At 44.2% G+C, this 24628-nt stretch overlaps 2 protein-coding genes, 1 long non-coding RNA gene and 1 pseudogene across 5 annotated transcripts; 2 read left to right on the forward strand and 2 right to left on the reverse strand.

Moving 5' to 3' along the window:
• The first annotated feature begins 5949 nt into the window (after positions 1–5949).
• LOC136481813 (large ribosomal subunit protein eL20-like) lies at positions 5950–8295 on the forward strand. The gene is made up of 4 exons (XM_066479101.1): positions 5950–6032; positions 6154–6269; positions 6358–6421; positions 7601–8295. Exons 1-4 carry the CDS (start codon positions 6018–6020, stop codon positions 7940–7942), a joined length of 537 nt encoding a protein of 178 aa, XP_066335198.1. The 5' UTR covers positions 5950–6017; the 3' UTR covers positions 7943–8295.
• A 3307-nt stretch (positions 8296–11602) lies between these two features.
• LOC136481814 (putative serpin-Z6C) lies at positions 11603–13064 on the reverse strand (annotated as a pseudogene).
• A 1402-nt stretch (positions 13065–14466) lies between these two features.
• Positions 14467–18879, reverse strand: LOC136481815 (uncharacterized). Of its 3 annotated transcripts, XR_010764859.1 has the most exons (9): positions 18727–18879; positions 18077–18194; positions 15842–17337; positions 15714–15754; positions 15547–15610; positions 15142–15290; positions 14902–15047; positions 14734–14783; positions 14467–14649 (listed from the first exon to the last, which is right to left on the reverse strand). It is a non-coding gene; the product is annotated as an uncharacterized lncRNA (long non-coding RNA). The 3 variants fall into 3 exon arrangements; XR_010764858.1 differs by having other exon boundaries at positions 15142–15201; positions 15842–18194; XR_010764857.1 differs by having other exon boundaries at positions 15842–18194.
• A 1544-nt stretch (positions 18880–20423) lies between these two features.
• LOC136479719 (zinc finger BED domain-containing protein RICESLEEPER 2-like) lies at positions 20424–22638 on the forward strand. The gene is made up of 3 exons (XM_066477490.1): positions 20424–21710; positions 21905–22432; positions 22546–22638. The coding sequence occupies exons 1-3, from the start codon at positions 20424–20426 to the stop codon at positions 22636–22638; spliced, it is 1908 nt and encodes a 635-aa protein (XP_066333587.1).
• Positions 22639–24628: the final 1990 nt, after the last annotated feature.

Consider the following 24628-nt stretch of genomic DNA (forward strand, 5'->3'; position numbering starts at 1 on the left):
CGATCTCAATTTTGGTTTCTACCACCTTCTAAACCTTCCTATTGATTGACTTGATATAAGTTATCATCTTGGCCTTCCAATAGGGATAGTTGGAGCCATCAAATTGGGGTGGCTTCTTGGTGTTGTTGATTTGAGCCATTTTAACACCAAAGGTTGTTAAGCCTCAAATAACGGCGACCTCGTCTCTGATACCACTTGAAAGGTCCTAATGGCTAGAGGGGGGGGTGAATAGCCTAATAAAAATTTCTACAACAATACTTAACAAAATGGTTAGACAATTATGAAGCGAAGCAAGTGTTGCGCTAGCCTACTCAAAATGCAAGCCACCTACCACAATTCTAGTTTAGATAGTATCTATTCACTCAATAGCTATGACACTACTCTATGTTAGTGTGCTCTCAAAGGCTAACTAAAGAGTCACACTAACCAAGCAAGCAAGCTCTCACAACTAACTACACTAAAGAGCTTGTAAACTAGTTTCCGGTAAAGTAAAGAGAGTGATCAAGAAGGTTATACCGCCGTGTAGATGATTGAACCAATCAATCACAAGGATGAATAACAATGGAGACCAATCACCTCGGAATCAATGATGAACACAATAATTTTTACCGAGGTTCACTTGCTTGCCGGCAAGCTACTCCTCGTTGTGGCGATTCACTCACTTGGAGGTTCACACGGCTAATTGGCATCACACGCCAAACCCTTAATAGGGTGCCGCACAACCAACACAAGATGAGGATCACACAAGCCACGAGCAATTTACTAGAGTACCTTTTGGCGCTCCGCGGGGAAAGGTCAAGAACCCCTCACAATCACCACAATCGGAGCCGAAGACAATCACCACCCTCCGCTCAACGATCCTCGCTGCTCCAAGCCATCTAGGTGGCGGCAACCACCAAGAGTAACAAGCGAAATCCGCAGCGAAACACGAACACCAAGTGCCTCTAGATGCAATCACTCAAGCAATGCACTTGGATAACTCCCAATCTCACTATGATGATGAATCAATAATGGAGATGAGTGGGAGGACTTTGGCTAAGATCACAAGGTTGCCATGTCAATGAAAATGGCCAAAGGTTGTGAGCTACAGCCGGCCATGGGGCTTAAATAGAAGCCCCCACGAAATAGAGCCGTTATACCCCTTCACTGGGCATAACACGGGCTGACCGGATGCTCCGGTCCAACTGACCGGACGCTGCTCCTCAGCGTCCGGTCGCCCAATGACGGCCATGTGTCTTCAGCGTTCAACTGTGAACGTTTGATCTCAACGGTCCATAAGTTGACCGGACGCTCCGACAGAATTGACTGGATGCTGGACCCCCAGCGTTCGGTCGTTTCCAGTAAGGGTCCAAAACATGATTTTGCCGACCGGTCGCGTCCGGTCATGCTTGACCGGACACAGCCCATCGTCCGATGCTTAACCCTAATCACTGTGCCGACCGACAACACAACTGGACGCAGCCCTTCAGCGTCCGGTCGTAGAGCGACCCAGTGTCCGGTTAGTTGACCGACGCCAGCGTCATTGCGACCAACTCCATTTCACCTCTAACTTCTTCACCCTTGCTCAAATGTGCCAACCACCAAGTCTATCACCTTGTGCACATGTGTTAGCATATTTTCACAATACATTTTCAAGGGTGTTAGCACTCCACTAGATCCTAAATGCATATGCAATGAGTTAGAGCATCTAGTGGCACTTTGATAACCGTATTCCGATACGAGTTTCACCCCTCTTAATAGTACAGCTATCAAAACTAAATGTGATCACACTCTCTAAGTGTCTTGATCACCAAAACAAAATAGCTCCTACAAGTTATACATTTGCCTTGAGCTTTTTGTTTTTCTCTTTCTTCTTTTCAAGTTTAAGCCCTTGATCATCGCCATGCCATCACCATTGTCATGTTATGATCTTCATTAGCTTCTCCACTTGAAGTGTGCTACCTATCTCATGAACACTTGATAAATTAGGTTAGCACTTAGGGTTTCATCAATTTACCAAAACCAAACTAGAGCTTTCAGCGTCTGGTCATTTCTCGCACTGGTCATGAGACCAAAACCGCGCGCTCTCTGTTGCCACTGACTAGACGCACCGGTCCTACTGAGACCAGCGTTCGGTCACTTACAGTGACCTCTGTCTTTTCTATATAGAGCGCCAGGGGCACCGTCGGACTGTCCGCACTCTATGGCCGGACACTCCGCTGGTAAAGTTCCTTACCCTTGCTTAAATGTGCCAACCACTAAGTGTATCACCTTGTGCACATGTTTTCACAAACATTTTCAAGGGTGTTAGCACTCCACTAGATCCTAAATGCATATGCAATGAGTTAGAGCATCTAGTGGCACTTTGATAACCACATTTCGATATGAGTTTCGCCCCTCTTAATAGTATGGCTATCGAACCTAAATGTGATCGCACACGCTAAGTGTCTTGATCACCAAAACAAAATGGCTCCTATCACTTGTACCTTTGCCTTGAGCCTTTTGTTTTTCTCTTTCTTCTTTTCAAGTCCAAGCACTTGATCACCACCATGGCATCACCATCATTATGTCATGATCTTCATTTACTTCACCACTTGGAATGTGCTACCTATCTCATGATCACTTGATAAACTAGGTTAGCACTTAGGGTTTCATCAATTCACTAAAACCAAACTAGAGCTTTCAGCGGCGCCTGAGGGGTGGGCGCGGGGCGCCTAGGGTTTGGCCGCGGCTGATGGTCCTACGGAGGCCGAGCGTCTGGGCCTGCGGGGGCTGGTGGGCTCATGGGCCGTGTGCGCGAGTAGGCCGATGAAGTGCTGGTGTTGCGGCTTGGCTAGGCGGGCCACACGTTGCTGGGCTGTGCGGGCCAGGCGAGATGGAGGGAGGGGCGAGCAGGCCGGCAGCTTTAGCTAGGCCAGGCGAGGGGGAGGAAACCAGTTGGCCCATGGGGTGCTGCTCGGCAGTTGGGCCAATAGGAGGGGAAGGGAAAAGGTGGCTGGAATTGAAGGAAAGGAAAATGGATTTTTCCTTTAAGATTTAATGGCATTTGCGATGAAATTCAAAAGAGATTGAGATGATTTCAAAGGGGAGATTTGAGAAGGCATTCAATGAGAGGAGGAGAAGAGATTTTTCTCCAATCCTTACTAGGCTAAAGATAGGAGGTTTTCGCCATTTTGCTAAGGTGATTAGAGAGGGAAAAAGGGAAAGGAACTTTTCCATTTATATGAATTAGGTCTTAGGGAATTTGAAAGGGAATTCAGAGGGGAATTCAAGAAGGGGTTGAAAGGAATTTCGCTACGGACTTGTGCACCCCAAACTCCAAACAAGGCTCAACTCAAAACCAACTCAAGAACACGGGCACTCTCCTACAATCATATTTATATGTGTACACCAATTTATTAGCCATCTCTCCTTGGTTTGACTCAAGGTTGACCTAGCGACTATATGATTCACACATTGTAGGAAAAAATTGAAAAAGCTTGTATTTTTTGTTGCACAAAAACCTAGGTTGTTACAGTGAGATTGTACATGCGTCTTGTCGGGCCGTATCTGGCCGGTGGTTATCGTGCCTGTCGTCACCGCCCTAGGGCGGTGTTGTCTTTTTCGATCTTCGTGGCGCAGGGCTAGCATCTGAGCGGACATAGGTGACTATTGTCCTTGCAGGGTCAGTGAGGTGTGCCCGCCCTTGTCAGAATAGGCGTACTTGGCAGGGCTCGACCTCTCCCCGACCCTTCTAGGGGTCGTGACAGAGGTGAGGTCATGGGCTTTCCAAGCGACGTGCGACTAAGGCAGGAGATAGAGGTCGTGGCCGATCCTGGTTTGCTCGGCTCAGCTGGGCCTCGGTCGTTCGGGCCTCCACTAGTTGACGTATTGCGGGCCGTGTGGCCCGCTAACTAATCGATGCCCTGAGATACCCTGGGGTTATAACCCCGACACTTGTTTTCGAGTTTTTTCTGGTATTTTGCAAATGGTTTAAACGTATGTTCCAAGTGTTTTACCTGTTTTCGGATGGATGTTGCAAGTATTTTAGCTAGATGTTGAAAAAGTAGATCGAATATTGCACATGTTATAATGAGACCCACCTACCACAGCCGTATGCTGCAACTGCTAGGGCGTCGCCAAGCTGGCACAGATGGTCCCCGCGTGGGGTCGAGTAAGCAGTAACATGCTCGTGCTCGTCCACCTCACGTACTACTGAATTTTCATCTCTTTTTTTTTTAGGGAACTGAATTTTCATCTCTTTGATTCATTATAACACTGACTCGGACACCTATAAGTGGAGTCTTCACTTGTTAGCTAAATACTAGGATAACAAATGTCCACATTTTGGATTCATATACATTACCTAACATTACCGGCACAGGGCAGCGGAGGCGAACCTAGGCTGCTTATCGCCCCCATTGTTCTAGTCCTTCTCACATATAGATTTTTCAGATAGATTTATATCCTCTAATTGCCATAAGCTTCTCTAGATTTATATCCTTTAATTGCCATAAGCTTTTCTCACATACACTGGAGTCACGGTGACGGGAGATGGATAGAATAGACTATGTCTGGCTAGTGCCAACAACCGTATCATCAGCCGCTGCTGGCGATGACATTTACAAACAAGTAGAATCAACTACTAATTTCTCGTCGAGGTTGCATGTACTGGGAGAGGGTTTAATACCCTCCCTCTGTATATACATTTTCTTATAATGAAATAACACACATTTCTCTTGCGTTGCTCGAGAAAACAAATTACTAATCCCCCTCCCTCATTTTAGTGAAAAATGTGATCGCTTTTCTCAAGTGGTTGGAGATGTTTTAACTGATGCATTGTTGTTTCCCTTTATCCCAACATGAAATTTCAGAATTTAACACCAAATAATTAAGACCTTGTTTAGATGTTATAGTATTAAAAAACCATAGTTATCAAGAAACTATAGCTTTAGAACCATTGATGTGCAAAACTATGGTTTAGAAAAAAAGAGATCTAGAGTGGAGTTTTTAAAACTCCAAAAAGAAGCAATACCATGGTATTCAAAACCATAAAATTTGTTGCACCCAAACACTTCATGATACTCTGAAGCTAAAGTATTACACAAAATTATAGTATTTTTTCTAAAATTACAAAATACTTTGCATGCCTCGTTGAATAAATGGACTCGTTTTGCAGGTCATTTGTGATTTGACACCACAGGTGCGATGTCGACGGCGCTTACAACCTTTCGTCGGGCACCATAAAAGTCCATTCCGTGAGGCACACGTAAGGATGGCAACGGGTCGGGTTTGATTGGGTGGAGTCTCCGTGCACCCAAAACCGAAATCCAAAATCGAAACCCGAATCCGCCCCGAAAACCGATTCGTGTGGAAATCCATCACCAAAACCAAACCCACGGATACCCAAAACCCGAACGGATACCCGAAACCCGAATGGATACCCGAAACCCGCGGATATATATACACATATTCACATGTATAAACAAGAGGCAACAAATAATAAATATTTTCATGAGTCAACTTTAAATAAATTTAATAATCTAAGTAAACAAATTATTATTAGTATATTATAAAACATGAGTTTTAATTCCAAATGATTTATTTCGGATATCCATTGGATATCCACGGGTGAAAAACCAAACCCGAAACCGAACCCGATTGGTTTCGGGGCCCCGAACCCGAAAACCGTGGGTGAAAAACCATCCCAAACCCGAACCCGCAGAATCCGAAACCCGCAGATATCCGCACCAAACCCAATCCGTTGCCATCCTTAGGCATACTACTAAAAATTCCAAAATTTCTCCATCCCACCACTATCTACCTGCGCATGACTATGGCTACAGAGAGAAACCAGAATACGATGCCTGCCCAATACACACTCCATTGCATAGAACAAATTCATCAAGCCCATAGTATCAGGCCCGGCCCATTAGGGTTCCTCGCCCAACCTATAAAAACTAGTCCGCCTCCACCACTTCCCTCGTCAGCCGCCATATCACCCCCGGTTAGGTTTAGGTCTCCTCTCCGCCGCCTCCAGCTGCGGGGAGCTCGCCAAAATGGTCGCCCACAGGGTAAGCTTCTTTCGGCGGCGCCGTCTTCTTCGCCTGCTCTCAATCAGCCGCTTTGTTCCTCTTACCGGCGCGGCTGCTGATCTGGGCCGCTTTTGTGTAATTTGTTTCTTCGACCCTGCAGTTCCATCAGTACCAGGTTGTGGGTCGCGCGCTGCCAACCCCCGCTGATGAGCACCCCAAGATCTACCGCATGAAGCTCTGGGCTACCAACGAGGTCCGCTCCAAATCCAAGTTCTGGTCAGTGCCTTGTAGTCTAGTTGACGATGATATTTTGTTGCTTTGGTGTCTGTTTCGTGACAATGACTTGGCTCTTGTGCGCGCGTAGGTACTTTTTGAGGAAGCTCAAGAAGGTTAAGAAGAGCAACGGTCAGGTTCTCGCTATCAACGAGGTACAATACAACCAGTTCTCTTACTGCTAATGCTGATCTATTTGATGAATTTGCGTTAATGGGTTTCGTATTTCAAACATTTGGTCGGTAGGTTCTGTTAGTGTGTTGCTTTTGCTGATTTTATTTATATTGTGAAGTTGATGCCCTGCCCCACTAGTCACTACATTCCATCATTGTTGATTGGTTAAATGCAATAGATGAATGGTTAATGCTGCCCAAATTGAGAAGTGAGTAGCATAGGCAGGCCTGTTTCAGTTGAACTCTGAAATTGTAGTGATGAACATTGTCATCTGTTTTGTTCAAATGTTGGATCGTGGGGATTTGGTTTGCTCTTTGATTACTTCAGCAATGAGTGGTGCTATTCTACTCTGAGTGTCTGACAATGTGCATTAGATGCACATCTACTGGAGGACCATTTCTTAAGAATTCGTCTGCTGCCTCTATTTGCATTGAGTTGTAACTTTTGTCTGAGTATTTCTTGTCAAGCAGTGTATAAGTGAATATATCTTGATGTACATTTTAACAAAGTACCTTTGATTACAACTAAAAAGTACCCCCCTTTTATACTACACTTATATTATTTAAAATATTTTTAGTTGAAGGTTGATTAGTCAAATTCAAAATTAGGAAGTAAATGCAAACGGGGTGATGCATGTTTACAATTTTCAGCATTAGAGTGCTTTATGTCTTGAAGAGCTTCCAACTAGCTAATGCATTTCAAAAGCTTGTTGGAGCTATGTCAGTTTCCAATGTTAGACTTACCACATAGTAGTCATGTTCAATCATATTTTGCCCCACCTTACTTGCTATTTGTATGAACCCTGTTGATCTGACTTTGTAATGAGATGTGTTAGTTTGCATTATAACAATCTGATCAAGTACCTGGCTGTTGACCGGTGCTTATCTATTTTGCAATTTTGTAAGTTGCTGAGTGGGTTTGCTTGTTGCATTTTGACTAGCCCTAGGTGGATGTTGCTGTACCAGAACTAATGAGAATGGGTTTGCAATCGTAGAGTTAATTGTCTTCCAAGAGCCAATGGGGAAATTGTATTATCTAGGGCTGTAGAAAATTTGTTTCTGTTCATCATTGTCCCTTGAAGCACTTGTTGTCTGCAAATTTAAGTGTAGTGTTTCTTTTCTTTTTCATGTCTGCTTCAAAACTTGCTTGATCTTTCACAGATCTTTGAGCGTAACCCTACCACAATCAAGAACTATGGCATCTGGCTGCGTTACCAGAGCAGGACTGGGTACCACAACATGTACAAGGAGTACCGTGATACCACCCTGAATGGTGCCGTGGAGCAGATGTACAATGAGATGGCTTCCCGTCACCGCGTGAGGTCACCCTGCATCCAGATCATTAAGACGGCAACAGTTGACTTCAAGCTCTGCAAGAGGGACAACACCAAGCAGTTCCACAATTCGAAGATTAAGTTTCCTTTGGTTTACCGCAAAGTCAGGCCTCCAACCAGGAAGCTGAAGACCACCTTCAAGGCTTCAAGGCCCAACCTGTTCATGTGATCCAACTCACCCGACACCATCCCAAATCTGTGAGCCTAGCAGTCTGGAGGGTTGCTAGTTCAGGTTAATTGAATCTACATGCAACCTATTGTTTCTAAATTCTAGTTTTAGGTCCATGCCATGGCCTTTATTAGTTTGATGAATATCCCCATTTCTTTCTGTACTTTACCATTTGCTGTCTTATAAATTATAATAGCTAGTTCAGATCTCATCTCAAATGCCTAAATTATTGTTTGCTTATGACTTTGTGGCTGCAGTCTTCCCTTTGTCAAGAAAGTTGCAACATGATCTGGTCAAAGTTGTTTTACTCTGTACCCCTTGTCATTTGTTAATATTACCGATTGCTTGTTTAATTGAGTATATTTGCAATGCTCTTAAAGTAGTAAATTTTGCTAGTTTGGTGTTTAAGTTACGCCTTGTGTTTTTCTCAAAAAAAATCTTTTCATTACTTCGGAGGGCAACTTTGCCAAGGTTACCAACTATAAATTTGGTTTCCTTTTTTTCCCTGTTGCCAAAATCACTGTTGCTACTGGATGTTTGAACTTTCCAATCCATGAGCTATTTTATTTGGTTTCATGGATGAGCATCCTTGCCAACATTGTTTAGTAAAATTACATTTCACTTGCGAAGTTGTATGAAACTTGCAGTGCTATGAATTCTCATGTATTCTTCCATTCCGCAGCATAATCGGGTTCTTTTTGCGTGACATTGTGTAATCTATTTGTTTTTCCATTAGTGACATTATTTTGAGATTTTGCCTTGTATTTTGAATCCAGGTGTGTTAATGTTTACCCCTTCTGAGCACGTATGCTAGTTTGGTTTCTGATTACCATTGTAAATTTTTTCGGGCAACTTTGCCAAGGTTACCAATATTTACCTCGGTTTCCTTTTTTTCCCTGTTGCCTATATCATTCATTGCTTGATTGCCGCACTCAATTCACCTTCATGGTAGGCATTCTGGCAAACATCAACTAGTTCAATATTTTAAATCCAAGTGTGTTAGTATTTAGATCTTCTGATCATGTATACTAATTTGGTTTCTGATTACCATTGTAAATTTTTTCAGGCAACTTTGCCAAGGTTACCAATATTTACTTTGGTTTCCTTTTTTTCCCTGTTGCCTATATCATCCGTTGCTTGATTGCCGTGCTCAATTCACCCTCATGGTTTTATTGTAGGCATTCTGGCAAACATCAACTAATTCAACTATTTCATGTGCTTAAGTTCTTTTCCCTGAAAGTTCATAAGATCATAATCAACTCGTTATTGCCTCTTTCTCAGTAATGTTGCTTTTCCTCCCTGGTCATTGGCAATAGTTTACCGATTGTGGTACACTGGATTTAAATTGCATGGCTTGGAATAAATGTGATAAAAGTGATCACAATTGTTCGATTTGAATTTCTTGGTCTCCAGAAGCTACACTGGATTTAGCAGCCAGTTCGTTTCGGCTTATACGATTGTGGATTATAAGCTGAAACAGTATTTTTCTCTCACACCAAACTAACCAGCAATACTTCTGACTTATAATCCACGATCGTTTCAGCCGAAACGAACAGGCTGTAGATTGCATGGATCAGAATAAATGTGATAATCATTGTTGGAACTGAATTTTGTGGTCTCCAGAAGCCATTTGAAACTTTTTTATTTGTTATTATATATATGTATGCATTATTTTAGTGTTATATATTTGTTTTCGGCTGTATTCTTGAGGCTGAACGATTTGTAAAGCGGTAAAGCTCCAGCTCAAACGCAAAACTTTTCAAAGAGCTGCCGAATGTTTTTCGGCCGCATCCTGTTTCTCAATTGTATGTATTTGCACGACTGCAGTTACGTGCAGCATTGATTGCCATCTGATTTGAGGGACTGATGATAATCAGTTTATTTCTGCTCCCATCACTAGGACAAATTAGCTAGCTCGTGGACTCGGTTAATTTGGGGGCTTGTTTTTTTATTTTTTTGAAAATGAGGTGAGCCATCGTTAGACGACACTGTAATTGTCCATGCTTGCGAGCCTAACAAGCCAGGGAAATATCCTGCGAGCAGCCCCTAGCTCATAAGCGTGCTACTAGCTCATGCTCAAAAGTATTGGGATTTTATGGAATTTTAATTACAAAATCCGTAGTTGACAAACCAAGCATCACAATAAAACTGTAGCATTGCATTGTTTACAGTAAATCTTTAAAATAATACCGCAACTTAATATATTTTGTTTTAACGAATATTTATCTTGTGGAGATAAAACATAATATATTTTGTTAGCAAAAAATTAGGGTTGAAGCTGGAAAATGCACGATCAGATTCCTTGCTTCTTGACAGTTGGCCTTGTTTGTTTGTGAGTGTACTATTTTTGTGAATAAATAGTGTTTTTTTACAACAAATCATGAACAGTATTTTCTGTTATGGTTTTCCAGCAAAGTGAACCGGGCCAATAGTGCCAATGTTTGAACTATTCAAATATCGAGCACAGGGTGACCCAAAGGCATAAAACTAGGGTTGTTTGGACCACATTTTGCATTATTACGAATCTAGATTATGAATTGGATTGTTATAATCTTGATTACTTCTCTGTTATAGGCACTGGATTATTGTCTATTAACCTATAATCTCCAATTAGTAGGTTAGAGATAGATCATAAGATTACAACACTATCGGTTGGAATATTAGAATCCAACATATCTGATTACTATGTTACAAAATTATGTCCCAAAGAGATCTTAAGTTTATCCCCAATCAAAATTTGTTTTGTCAAAAATCGTGTGCCCTTGGCATGGTTTACGTGATGTTTGGGTGTTCCTTTGTCCAATTTACGTCCAAACAAGTGCTTACCAAGGTTTCAGTAACAAGAATGCAAAGGAAGCAAAATCCCCCCCCCCCCCCCATAAGACACAAGAAATTTACACTAAAAAAATATGGGGATCGTGATCTGAATCCAACAGCTCTCACCAGGATGAAGATGAATTTGATCGGAAGAACCACAAACCCTGGATACTTTAGCAGGTGTATGCTCTCTCTGTTCCTGAAAAAAATCAATTTCTAGCTAAAAAAAATTGTCTTTAAAAGAATCGATTTCTAGAGGTGAATGGTCTATGATCCACATTAATCTCTCTTGTAGTTTGGGTTGCATTTAACACCTCTCTCCAGTGCTGCTAATAGATACTCCAAACAACACTACTTAATTAAGCTTCTCGGTAACTAGAGAGCTATTAAGGTTCAACGGTTCAATGAGGGGCAACATGATCTTTTATCTTCGTTACTAATCTGTCTAAAGTTGCTAAGAATTCATTTTTGTAGGGACAGAGGGAGTATATATTGTCATATGCTTGATCGTTTCATGTCACTATACTTCCTCTATCCCAAATTATTTGTCGCTTTTGTTTTCCGTGCCGCAAGTTTGATTCAATTCGTAGAAAATGCATGCAATATTTTTATCTTTAAATAAACTTATTAAAAAACTATATTAAAAAATCTTTCCAATGATACCAATTATGTACCATAAATATTATATTTTTTAATATATATATTTTGTCAAAGTTGTTTCTCGGGAAACGAAAACGACAGATATTTTGGGACCGAGGCATGTCAGCAAGAAATTTTGACTTATATGGAGGCAACTCGAACCCTACTGACAGTTTACTAGGCCACACGCCCACATATTAGTGCACTTAATATGAAGTATCAGAACCTTAGTTCCAGAAGACCATCACCCTGAAATTGAAGGGTCGAGGACGCGGCCAACAAAGACGATAGCACGAGACACCTCCTCGATCACAAAGAACACAAACGGGTGGTCAGCAACGAAATCCACCTTCACCGGTTGATTCGTCACCGCACTTGCCCCACAGAGCATATAGCTGGCGGTGGCACCATTGGCAACGGTGCCTCCCTCGTTCACCTCCAGCACCGCCTTATGGCAGACGTCCGCAACGTACAGCGGCGTCGTCCTCGTCGCGCTTGGCCGCCATGTCGGCCAGGTCAGCTTCACCAGCCAACGAAAACGGACTCGATCCCCATGCCGTCTCTCAGGACCTGCCTCACGCTGCTGGAGACGGACAGCTTGAACCTCGGCAGCCGGAAGGCCCCGACGGGGACCTGCAAGGTCGGCAGGCGGTAGTGCCAGAACCCGGGGCCGGAGGCGATCTTCTCGACGAGACCTGGGAGCCCGTCGTGCTCGTCCGGCAGGAAGATGCACATGGAGTCTTTCGGGGCGGGGTCGTCATCGCCGTCGCCGGGGCCAGGCTTGCTCTCTGATGTTGTTGACCCCTTACGTCGTGGTGCTGGCGCCGGTGCCTGTGCCGGTGCCGGCGATCTGTATGGGAGCTTGAGCACCTTGTACCTGCTGCGGACGGCGATGAACTGGCTCCGCACCGAGCACATGAAGGGCACGTCGGCGGTGCTGCCGTCGAGGCGGTGGAACTTGTCCACCACCGTGTGCGCCTTGGCGAACGGCGCCTCCCATCTGCCCTTGAAGTAGATGGCGCTGCAGAGCACGAGGGTTGTGAGTGTGTCCACTGAGCTTGGATCAAGGATCGAGTCGATGCGATTGTTGGTCGCCGCCGCCAAACAGCCGTTGATCTCGCCAACCGCCTTCTCCGGCTTCACGAAAGAGAGAAATTAAATTTTGTTTCAGTGCAATCCATTAATTAATAATAATGTACAAGAACCGAAAGGAATTGGGATGATTTCGATTAGATCCGTATACACGTTACACTAGTAGAAGATCTCACCTCGTTACTGAAGTCGACGGCGCGCGCCTCGGCGTTGTAGGAGGCGGCAGCGGCGTCGCGGAAGGCCGGCAGGAGCGCCCACGCGGCGTCGAGCCACGCGCCGCACGCGAACGCGACGGCCGGCCCACCGCCCTACCTGTCCGCCAGTGCGCGCTCCGCGGCGCGGCGGGCGAACGCAGCGAGGTCGTCGCCGGAGTCTCCGCCGAGCGCGTCACCACCGGCGAGAAGACGAGATTGGCGGCGGCGGTGCTAGGGCCGCCCGCCGGCTCCCCCGCGACGACGGCGGCGGGCGGCGCTTGTAGTTGCAGTTGCCTGGTGAAGCAGAGCGCGAGCGCCGTTAGGCTGGCGGCGTTGGACCTGCGCGCGGTCTTTCCTGATCTCCGTCGCTTTCGCGTCATGGCTAAGTTGATGAATACTTGATCGGCGATGTTCTTTTTTTTTTGTATGTCAGGATCGAGTCGCAGTCGGAGCTCGGGATCAAGATATGGAACTTTTGTCTAGTTCTCATACAATTCCAATATCCGCGATTAATAATACCATAAAACTCAGGTGTATGCTCGGGATCAGCGCTTCCTTTCTCTCCTATGCTGAAGCCCTTTGCTGTGCTTTCCTTCTCGAATTCCATTCCATCTCAGTTGTATCAGATTATATTATCATCAGAATTCATGTGCTTGTAATGGAGTTGTGATGTTGTGTCACTATAACTGGTATCAGAGTGACAGACGATTCCTTGGGGCCTTTGGTATGGTCATGGAGTTGGAAACGCAGAATAGTAGTGGCCGTTTGATTTGAGGCTGAATTGTTGCATGTGTATTGACTACAAAATTGGTGCCTACAAGGTCTTTGACAAAATGTTCGCAGGTGGATTTGAGGACTGCAGGGCCCCTAACCGGTCCTCAGACCCGTATTTGGTCCAGTGCAAGTAGGGCGACACCACTAGGCCCCAAAATTTTAGGATCCCCTCCGACTGGCCTTCAAGAGGTTGGTATGGCTGTATAGGCCTTTTGGTTTTGTTTTTTTCCTATTGCAGCCTGCGGCCTGGTAGCTTTACGTGAGTTTCTGACTCGCGTTTTGACCGGGAGTGTAGGAGTCAAAGCCTGGAAGCCGAACTGACGCTGCCGTTGCCTGTTCTTCTCGCAGGCCGCAGGAGCAACAACTCGGTGATCCCTGATCCAGGTACATGCCCTTTATTTTCTTAGCTAATTAGTAACATCCGTCATATGTTTTTGTCTTTTTGATTTGTTTTGCTGGGTTTTTATTCACGAACAGGGTACTCTATTTTTATCTCATGTCCTCTAGAATTAGAAAATAGGATGATTATAAAGAATACCTGAAGAATGATGATTTTATTTCAAAGAATGCCCGAAGAATGATGATTTTTACACCAAGTCAAGAAGATATCGGTAAGGTTCAGATTCAGCATTTAATATTTTAGCATCAATGCCTGTCTATGGTTCTTGATATTGTGAGAAAACATGCTTTATATAATACTAGGTAAATGCCCGGGCGTTGCAACGGGAACATATAATACAACGATAACATATGTATGAGCGTGTGTTATACTGTTATCTAAAATAGATACCGCAATCATAATGTTTCAATCAATACTATATAAGTCTTCACGAAAGATAGATAGTTAAAATATAACTCTAAATTTGAATGCAAAACTAAAACATCAACTACAATTGTCGCATCACTTCATGCCTACGATACGCGAAAGATAACTTGCACTTCTTTAGGAATCAAGTGCTATGGAAAAATAATCATAACAAGTTTGTGTTTCACAATACATGTTTAGAATCTATTCACAATTAAGAATCTAATCTCTCAATAGTTCGACTAAGAGAATGTGCTTTGCACGAATACCAAGCTGCAGTTGGTCACCAATCAATGATGATCCAGAAGATTTTCTAGTCCAAGATGCGGCATCTGACTTCTTGCAGCTGAAGCATACAGATGACTGAAGCTGTAGTTAGAAGTATCCTGCATATAAGTTGTTTGTTAATTTTTAAAGTTAAACTACCATTTGATATCTAAAAAAATATGTATCGACGTGTGATGCATTACCTCTTTTATATTCTTCCAAAATGTATGGTGGGCTAATTACGGCCGATATTCTTTTGTTGGTCACCAATCAATGATGATCCAGAATAAGCAAAATGAATGCACCAACCACGAATTTAAGAACAAGATATGCAAGAACTTCATAATGATTGGAAGAAAACCTGCGCGTACCATTCATCCAGGTCCAACTCCAACATCTGCATCCTCCTTACGATGCCGCTGCTGCCGCTCCACCTTCCTCAACCCAACTAATGACCTGAGCCACTTCGCCAAGATGCCCATCGCGCCGCCACTCCAGCCGCCTCAACTGTAGTAACCTAAAGACGCAAAATTTTCGGTTTCTGTTAGCACTAGCACAAACTGCAGCACAATGTCACAGGACAGAGGGAGGAAAAGGAGTGCTCACATTACCTATTCAGTCCAAATTTAGCCAAGAACTCTACCTACAGATCAGGGGATGCTAGGGGCCACCTGAGGTGCCAAATTTTCAGCATCAGTTGTATCACATGAAACTAACAGCTTCCTTCGTCCTATAGAATGCTTGTTGGCAGTGACGCCAACTGCGTTTGATAACAACATAATTGTATTAATCAGGTCCAGTTAATGCTCCCATCCTAATAGTAAAAAATCAACTTAGCAATAGAACATTCAGAAATAACATTTGGGCACAAAAGCATATATTTGCAAGTAGAGAGGCAGCAGAAACACCTCCAACAATTAAATGATGGGTAAAAACCAACCATTTTTCCAAATCAGTGTCAAAATAATTAGAGGGCTAATAAGTATTGAGATGCTAGTAATGCAGGAAGTACTCACGGCTTAGCAATCTCTGTAGAAATTTCAAACCTAGGATCAAGGCCTTGAACAATACAATCTCGAACTGCATAAAAGGGAGAAAGCATGAGTAAAGTGACAGCATAATAACAATTTCTTTATAATAAACATGTAAACTATTAGACAAAGAAACTTGAGAATGCTCTGACCACAAATGGTTGGTCAGCAGCAATCGCCAGAAGATCCTCTCCTGCAAAATTTAATTCGAGTCAACATAATAAAATTGATAGAATAAACCATGAACTTCTTTTCAAATTGGTAGGTCACACAACATTACCGATTGCAGCAAGTTTCTGCTTCTTCTTTTCAAACTTCTTTAGTAGGAAAAAGGACGCACATTTTAACCATAGCTTTAAGCACCTGCAGGAATACAAGATTCAACACTTCCCCAAAGGTCGTAGGGTATAGATTATCATCGGCTGGCTCAGGGAAAGGAGAAGGAAGAACCTGTAGATGGCGACAAGGAGTACAGAGATCCAGCGAGGGCCGACGGGAACGGGAAGGGAGGGGTTGAGGTGGGCTGGTCCAGATGGGGTAAAAGGAAAAGGAATTTTCCTTTTATGACTTAGAGATAATTTGGGAGGGATTCAAAAGGGGTTTGAAGGGAATTCAAATAGAGAAGTTGAGGGGAAAAGGAAAAGGGACTTTTCTATTTATATGAACTAGGTCTCAGGGAATTTGAAAGGGAATCCAAAGGGGAATTCAAGAAGGGATTGAAAGGAATTTCACTACGGATTTGTGCACCCCAAACTCCAAACAAGACTCAACTCAAAACCAACTCAAGAACATGGGCACTCTCCTACAATCATATCTATATGTGTGCACCAATTTATTAGTCATGTCTCCTTGGTTGACTTAGGTTTGACCTAGCGACTACATGTTCCACACATTTGCAGGGAAAATTTTAAAAAGTTCATATTTTTGGTTGTGCGAAACTCCGGGTTGTTACAATCACTACATCAGACAAAAACAATTCATGACCTACTGTGACAATAGCCAGGCAAATATAACTCTTCCAGATGTATCTGTGTTTTTTTTTCCTAAAGTTTCCGCAAACCTACCACCAGGCAATATTCATAATATAATTGAGTTACTATAGACAAATTTAATGAACATAGAAAAAAGTCTACTGGACTATGAGGAAATAAAGTCTAGATACCGAGAGTTAAATTGTAGCATTTGTGTTCATGTCTATGTGGCTAGATGCTTTGTGACCGTCACATCGGATTGTTCAAAAAATAGATAAAGGTCATTCCCGCATGCATTTTTTACTTTCAAAAAAAATATTACTTTCAAAAATTCCCACATGCATTTTGTGGTGCAGAGATAACTTTGTGACCATCTCTTGCCGTTGCATTGCTAATGAGACACAATCAACCAGTGTTATTAAATTGGTGACCATCAAAGCCAGAAAATAAACTAAAAAATGAATAGTGTGACACAAACTGTGATGACCCATAGTCCCTCACCTTATATCTCAGTTTTCGCCCAAGTGAAATTCATTGATGTTGCTATGATGATCTCACGAGATGGTAATCGAGTGGCCGTGAAATTGGTCGATGTTGCTGTGATGACCTCACGAGATGGTAATTGAGTGGCTGCAAAATGACTTCTCCCTTTAATTGAAGACATATATACAAATTAGTTTTGTTCCACAATTATATGATCGCAACATATCTGATGGGCAGATATTCTACACTGTATATTTGTTCCTTCAGGCTTGATCTGCAGTCATGCGCTCACACTGTATATTTCTTTAATTGATACCATTCACTGAATAAATGGAGATCAACAGATATGTGAATCAAATGTCAGATATGTAGAATTAAATGGACAGATATTTAGAATAGGCTAGGCTAGATACAAATAGGCAAATGTCATAACATAAGGTCAGAAGAAAATAGACAACCTGGTAAATTTGTGGGATTATTATTGTTCATGTGTATCATATGTTGTTGGGAGTAGGTATAGCACAGATAAAGCAGTGCAGCCAACTTACTGAAGGGGAAAACATGCTGATGCTCTGTAAATGGCAATGGTAAATGGTCTCGTAGGTAGCTTAGAAGACTGGTTACCAGAAACAAATTAGTTATTTGAAATGAGATTGACTCAAGTTTTGACATTACGTTCAGACAAAATTAGCAGCAAAATCAATGTTTAACTCTGACACTGATTGTATAGAACAAAACTCAGTTATTTTTACTGAACTATAGCCTTAATAGCAAATGCATTAAGGAACCGATAAGAAAATGCATAGGTAAACAATCAAAAGGCAATAACATACAGTTGATCAAACACATCAGCAGTGATCGACAAAGTCAAAACAAATAGGGAACATACTACCCACTAAGACTGAAAGCAGAGTACTTGTGGTGTATGCCAGTTTCAGTTTTTTCATTGTTTGACATCTATACAAACATGTGATGGGCACGCCATTATTGCAAAGCTCCAAATTGTTTGTGACGAAACCAGTGCAATGTAAGTATCCAGATTAGAGATAGTCCGAACATACCATAAGAAATCCCAGTTGAGACCACCGATTCACGCAGGACCTGCAGATCAGTCATCGCCTGTATCTGAGGATGGTGCGAGGAGCGTGAGCAGTGCGTCGAAGGCCTGGCGTCAGATGCCTGGATAGATGCCGGATATTAATCTACTTGGACTATGAATATACGTGGGAATAGAAAAAGATCAAAGTATATGATATTGAATTATCAAACTACTTCACTGATACAGTAAATCAAACTACTCCACTAATACAGTATATTCTACAATACACAGTGTTCTGAACATGTAGAAAAGCTTCATTTTTGCCCACCCCCCTGCTGAGAATTTATGAGACCACATAATTCTTCTCAATATATATACTAATGAGCCCATTCCACTGAGTTGGACCTTGATCAGTTTTTAAAGAGAAAAGATGGAATACTGCAGATAATTACATAAGCATTTACCAGGGCACATTCACCTAGTGGTCCAACCAGAGAAGCGGAGTCTAAGATTACCACACACACATGGATCACAAAATAGAAGAGGAATGCTTTATATATCCAGAAACAAAAATAAAAGTAAAAAAGAATGCTGAGTGTATTTGGAGAGACGGAATGAAGGAAGAATCATCTCTTGACCAAACAGGTATCTTTGACGCGTACGCCTCCTCACCTATGTATTTGGAGACGGAGCAGCGTGGTGACAGGTGCAGTTGACAGAGCTGCCATCAGCGCCGACGACATAGGGCCCCAATGCTCCACTTCCGCATCGCCGTGGACAGGCACCACCTCTCCTGGGTGTGGTCATCCCAGCCACAGCAGTACGAACCCATTGTCACAACTCACTACCTTCGATATGGACAACTGAGGAACTGAAGCAGGCAAAGCACAGAAGCATTTTGTCACACTCATCACCTTGGTCGCTGACTTCATTGAGGACTTGGCCCCAGCTGCCGCCACCCTAGCCAACACTCATCAACACACGGCGGTGGCGTGCTTGCAATTCTCGAGGTCGAAGAGGTCCTTCGGTGGTTGACGCCCGCGGCAGCGGCCTTGCGCTTCTGCTGAGGCACACGACGAACTCGCGCGTTTGCGTCGGTGTCTAGAGCGCGTCGTAGTCGAGTCCCAGGTTGTCGCTCCGGCACTTCCGCGAACTGTTGGGCCGCCGCGCTGCGAAGGCATGGGTGCGACGGCGATGGCAGCGCAGTTCCGACGGCGAGTGTGGAGAGCGGCAGATCGCGAGGAGCGAGGGCAGGGGCGGCGATATGGGGCTTGAGGAAGTGGTACGCAGTACGCTTCCTCTTTTACAGCCGACCGGGTGTTCGCGCCGGGAGATGGACCTTCCTTTTTCACGCGTTGAATTTGGGGAGCGAGGCCGTGATTGCCGGACGAGACGAGCGCTAGGTTTCCTTTGGCGTGTGCGTGCGATCTGGGGCTGATCGCGGTATCGCATGGGGAGAGGCAGAGCGAGCGGCTTTGGTGTCAGACGTGGACGGAATAGTTATGAATGATTTAGTTGTAGAGATAAAACAAATGCACTTTAGTAATTTGTATTGCTCTATAAGGCCCCATTTGTATGATTCGCACCGGGGCCTAAAATTCTAGGTAAGGCCTGCCCGTCCTGGAGGTAAAGATTTCCAAACGGGCCGGTTGAAATGGGCTGGCACCATAGTGCTGACCCGGGCACGGCCCGTTCCAACAGGCGGCATGGCTCAGGCACGCCGGCGGGGTTGCGGTATATAAGCCACCCGCCACGGCCGCCCCCCACCATCCAAACCCTAGCTCATTTCGCCTGCTCTCGTCTCCCTCGCGCCGCTCTCGTCTCTCTCCTCGCTCTCGCCCGCTGTCGTCTTGCTCCTCGCTCTCGCCCGTTCGCCTGATCGTCGCCTTGTTCCCCTGCTCCGCCGTGTCCATGGCGTTCTCCGGCGGGTAAGGGGTCAGATCCGGTGGGTTCCATCCTCAATCTCCCTGCTTTCCCTCTCTGCCCTCAATCTCCCTCTTCTCTCTCAGATCTGGTGGTTCCCGCCTTCAATCTCCATCTGTTCCCTTGTTCTTCATCCTTGAAAGTCGATTGAGAATCGTTCTTAGCATCCTCAACGCATCTCCATCTTGTGTCCGTCGTTCTCATCGCCGGCCGCCGCCACCTCCGGGGCTCCGGTCTCCGTTGAGGTACCGGGGGTGTGCATCCGGTCCATCTCATCGTCGTTTCCGACGCTCCGGCTCTAGAGGTAAGGGTAATCCCCTACCCTAATCCCCTACCCTAACCCTAATCCCCTACCCTAATCCCCTACCCTAACCCTAATCCCCTACCCTAACTGTCTTTTTCTATTGTTGATTGATGCAGCCGTCGAGGAACCGGAGACGGCAAAGATGACCCCAGGCGTAGGCGACGCCGATGAAGGGGAGTTTGATCACTCCCAGAACGATGAGCTGCGGATGTGCGGGTTAGCCGGGGATGATGACGAGGACGATGTCCGCGAGGATTGCGCCGAGCTATTTGGGCGGTCTGCTGCTGATCCCCTTCCCTGTGACCAAGATGCGGTCCCGGTCCACGGGGAAGGGGCCGATCCCGATGCCGACGGTGGCGACAGTGAGGTGGTAGGCTCCAATCGGCCTTCTACCTCTGCTGTCTGGGATGATTTTGAGAAGCACTTCAAGAAGGTGCTAGGTAAGGCGAGACCCGTCAGGTATGCTGCCACTTGCAAACATTGCAAGAAACAATACTCTGCTTATTCTGCTAATGGCACTAGACATCTTACTCGACATCTTAAGGTTTGTGTTAAGCGTCGTGAGAAATGTCACATGTCTCAAACTCAAATTGGTTTTAATCCTGATGGTTCTGTTCGTCACTGGGAGTACAATGCTGATGTAGCTCGTGTTGAGCTTGTTCGTATGCTTGCTAGGCTAGATTTACCTTTACTGATTGGTGAAACTGATGCCTTTAAAGATTACATTAAAACTGCTCATAACCCTGCCTTTGCACCTGTCTCTAAGCAAACTACTGCTAGAGATCTGTTTAAGCACTTTAATGGTAAACGTGAAAAATTAATGACTTGTTTGCAAGACAATGTTGTTTCATCTGTTGCTGTTACCTCTGATATTTGGTCTGGAAAGGCCAAAGAAGATTATCTGTCTGTTGTGGCTCATTTCATTAATGCTGATTGGCAATTAGAGAAAAGGGTGCTTGGTTTAAGGTTGATTGATGTCTCCCATAATGCTGAAAACATTGCTGAGCGTGTTAAAACTGTCCTTGCTGAGTATGGTATACATAACAAGGTTTTTTCTGTGACTTTGGATAATACATCTGCCAATAAAAATGCAATGGATAAACTAAAATCTATACTTAAAGAGTATTTAGGTGCTGATCTGTTTTTGCATCAACGATGTGCTTGTTATATTATTAACCTGATTGTTAAGGAAGCATTGGCTGCTGTTAATCCTCTCATTGACAACTTTAGAACTGCAATCTCTTTTTTGAACTCCTCTAGTCAAAGAATTGCTGCATACAAGAGTTATTGCATTGCTAGCAGTGTTAGACCTAGGAAGTTCTCACTGGACATGGATGTTAGGTGGAACTCCACCTACCTTATGCTGAAAACATTGTTACCTCACAGGAATACTTTCAGTACTTTCATTGAGGCTAATTACCCTAGACCTGTAGGTAGTCCTTTCCTGTTGACTGGGATATGGCAACTAAGATGTTGCAATTTCTTGAACTGTTTTATGACTCTACTGTTGCTTTATCTGGTGTGTACTATCCTACTTCTCCACTTATGATTCATCATATTGTTAAGATTGTTGTTCACCTACATAAATATCAACATGATGAACATCTGAGATCTGTTGTGCAGTCTATGATTGACAAATATAATAAGTACTGGAAGAACATACCTAATCTTCATTCCATTGCATTCATACTGGATCCAAGAGCTAAGATTAAGGGCTTTACCAAAGTGCTTAGAAAGTTGAATTCTCATTTTAATGTTGATTACACTAACAAGTTGCTGGACACCAGAGCTCTTCTTTTTAGAATGTACAACATGTATGATGCAATGTATGGCTCTGTTAGGCTCAAAAGGGCTGTTCTTGCATCCCTTTCTGGTAAAAAAAGAACAGCTTGGGCTGACATTTATGATGATGATGAGTTTGACATTGGAGCTGGCTGTTCTTTCCTCCCTCCTAATCTTGATCAGTCCAGGGGTGTTTCTGCCACTTCTTTGCTACCGGCAGCTTCTGCTTCTAACTCTAGTGAGCTTGCATCCTACCTGGACTCTGACACAGTCAGCCAGTTAGATGATGATTTTGACCTCATGCAATGGTGGCATGAGCACAAGCTTACTTATCCTGTGCTTTCTATTCTTGCAAAAGATATTTTTACTGTGCCTATGTCAACCATTTCTTTATAATCTACCTTTAGCACTACTGGCAGGATCATCGAGGAGCATCGCCGGAGGCTGAACCCTGAACTGTGGAGGCACTAACCTGCATCAAGGACTGGGAGAATGCTGAATCAAGATTGCAGCACATGGTGGAGGATAAGGAGCTGGAAGAGGCCTTTGAAGCACTTTATCTTGATGTTGATTAAGTTCCCCATTTATGTAATGGTTATGTAATAGCTATTAAGACTTGGACATGCTGGAGGCTGGATGTAATGAACTTATGAACAATCTTAGGAGCTGGCTGTACTCTTTTCCTATTTAGGGTTTCTCACAAGGGTGAGTTTTACCTAAACAGGTTTTTAATGAGGCAGCCATTGCACAGCTCCTACTTTAATTAGTTTTAGTTTCAAAACTTGCCTGTGTTCTTTGCTGTTCTTTGCTCTTTGCTGTTTTTTGCTGGCATTGTCTGATGTTTTTGATGAGTTAGAAGTTATCTCTGTGAACTTATGATTTGAATGAATGCTTTTGTAATTTCAGTGTTAGGGCCGGCACGGGGCACGCTGGGCTGCCGTGCCGGCACGGCACGCTAGGCACGGTCCAGCAAGTTTAGTGCCGTGCCTGGGCCTGAACTCCGGCACGGCACGGCACGGCACGCCTCATCAACCGTGCCTGCCGTGCCGTGCCCAGGTGGGCTAGGGCCATGTACTGCCGTGCCGGCCCGTTTGGAAATCTTTACCTGGAGGACAGGAGGACACCATCGACAAGGTTTGCTACCCTATCACTCAAAGTGTGTTTCTTTAGGTCTTTTGTCCATTTGGAGATGTGGAGCGGGTGCTTGTGTTTCGGGATTAGACCGTGTGTTTTCTTGGGTTAATTTTCAATCTAAGCTTGTTGCTGCTGAAGCCTTTGGAGCCTTGCAAGGTCAGCACATTTATGATGCGCAAATAGGCGTGTGGTGTGGTAGGGCTGTACAGTGGAATACTATTCATCAGATTCAAACCTTGTGATCCCATCTTTTTCTGGATTTTTTCCAGAAATTTTAGGGTACATGCACGCATGCGCATTCAGTGGTACTGCGTGTATCCAGAAAATTTAGGGTACGCGCATGTGTGCGCATTTGGTGGTACTACATGTTTCCCACGCACTGGAGGCGACGTCATCTCCCAATCTCTTCTTTGCGTGTGTACGGACGCGCACGCGTGTGGGCGTGTGGTGTTAATGTGCGACTTGTATACGTCCAAGTTGTACCCGATAAAAAAAGCACATCGGGCCTGTTCGGCTGGTATTAAAGCCGGCTGAAACTGTTTTGTTGTGAGAAAAAAAATACTATAGAATCTAGCGATAAGCCGACTGATAATTTCATGCGAACAGAGCCATAATGTGGGCATCATCTCAAGATCATGACAACACCAACTTACTTTGCCATGAGCTGCTGTCACACTACGAATTGTCTCTCACTATCGCCGTGGGGCACGTATGTGAAACCAATCTTGTTGTTGCATCTGTGGCAAACACTGAAGTTGTCCCTGGCATTACCAACATCGAGTTGCCCACCACATGTTTGATACCGGGCCTCGATGTCAATACCAGCATTGGCCTTGCAGAAGCGGCATTGCCGCTCGTGAGCCTGCATCGATGATCTCAACTTTGAGGACTTGTATGTGGAGACTACTGCAAGCGCAGCACAAGCAGAGACTTCTGCTCTTGCAGAATACGACGACATCGACATCGTCAGCCGACCCACCGCTACTCTGAACAATGTGGACTGAGATAGTACAGCCACTTGGTTATTAGTATCATAGCTTGGGAAAGAATAGCCAAAATCTGTTACATGATTATGGCCTCCTTTAGTTGAGCTTTTGGAACCTACTTTTGTTTCAAAAGCCAAAAGTTAACCTAAGGAGTAGTTTTCCAAAGCTGCTTTAAGATAAAAGCAACTTTTCCTCTAGTACAAAAGTCACAGCAGCTCTCCCTGCTTTTTCACCGGCCGTGGAGGTGAGCTTCTTCAAAGAACTTACCCACTTGCCACTGGTCATGGAAGGTACCACTTTGTTTTTCTTCTTTCTTTTCCTCATACGTGAATCGTGATTAGATCCACAGCCGCTCGCGAAAATGGATGTCGCGCCGCCGCGCACTAGCTCTAGGGTTTTGCATGAGCGGAGCATCGGCAGTGGCTGTCCTCGATGCCAGCCGATT

This window comes from Miscanthus floridulus, chromosome 9, assembly GCF_019320115.1.
Source record: "Miscanthus floridulus cultivar M001 chromosome 9, ASM1932011v1, whole genome shotgun sequence".
Lineage (NCBI taxonomy): Eukaryota > Viridiplantae > Streptophyta > Magnoliopsida > Poales > Poaceae > Miscanthus > Miscanthus floridulus.

Excerpts from the sequence above, each read along its gene's own strand:
- LOC136481813 (XM_066479101.1), top strand. Across the intron at positions 6,270-6,357 it reads CGCTCCAAATCCAAGTTCTG|GTACTTTTTGAGGAAGCTCA; the intron begins GTCAGTGCCTTG and ends GTGCGCGCGTAG. Across the intron at positions 6,422-7,600 it reads AGGTTCTCGCTATCAACGAG|ATCTTTGAGCGTAACCCTAC; the intron begins GTACAATACAAC and ends GATCTTTCACAG.
- LOC136479719 (XM_066477490.1), top strand. The coding sequence starts at position 20,424 with ATGACCCCAGGCGTAGGCGACGCCGATGAAGGGGAGTTTGATCACTCC. Across the intron at positions 21,711-21,904 it reads AGGCTAATTACCCTAGACCT|TCTATGATTGACAAATATAA; the intron begins GTAGGTAGTCCT and ends TCTGTTGTGCAG. Across the intron at positions 22,433-22,545 it reads TTGCAAAAGATATTTTTACT|GACTGGGAGAATGCTGAATC; the intron begins GTGCCTATGTCA and ends ACCTGCATCAAG.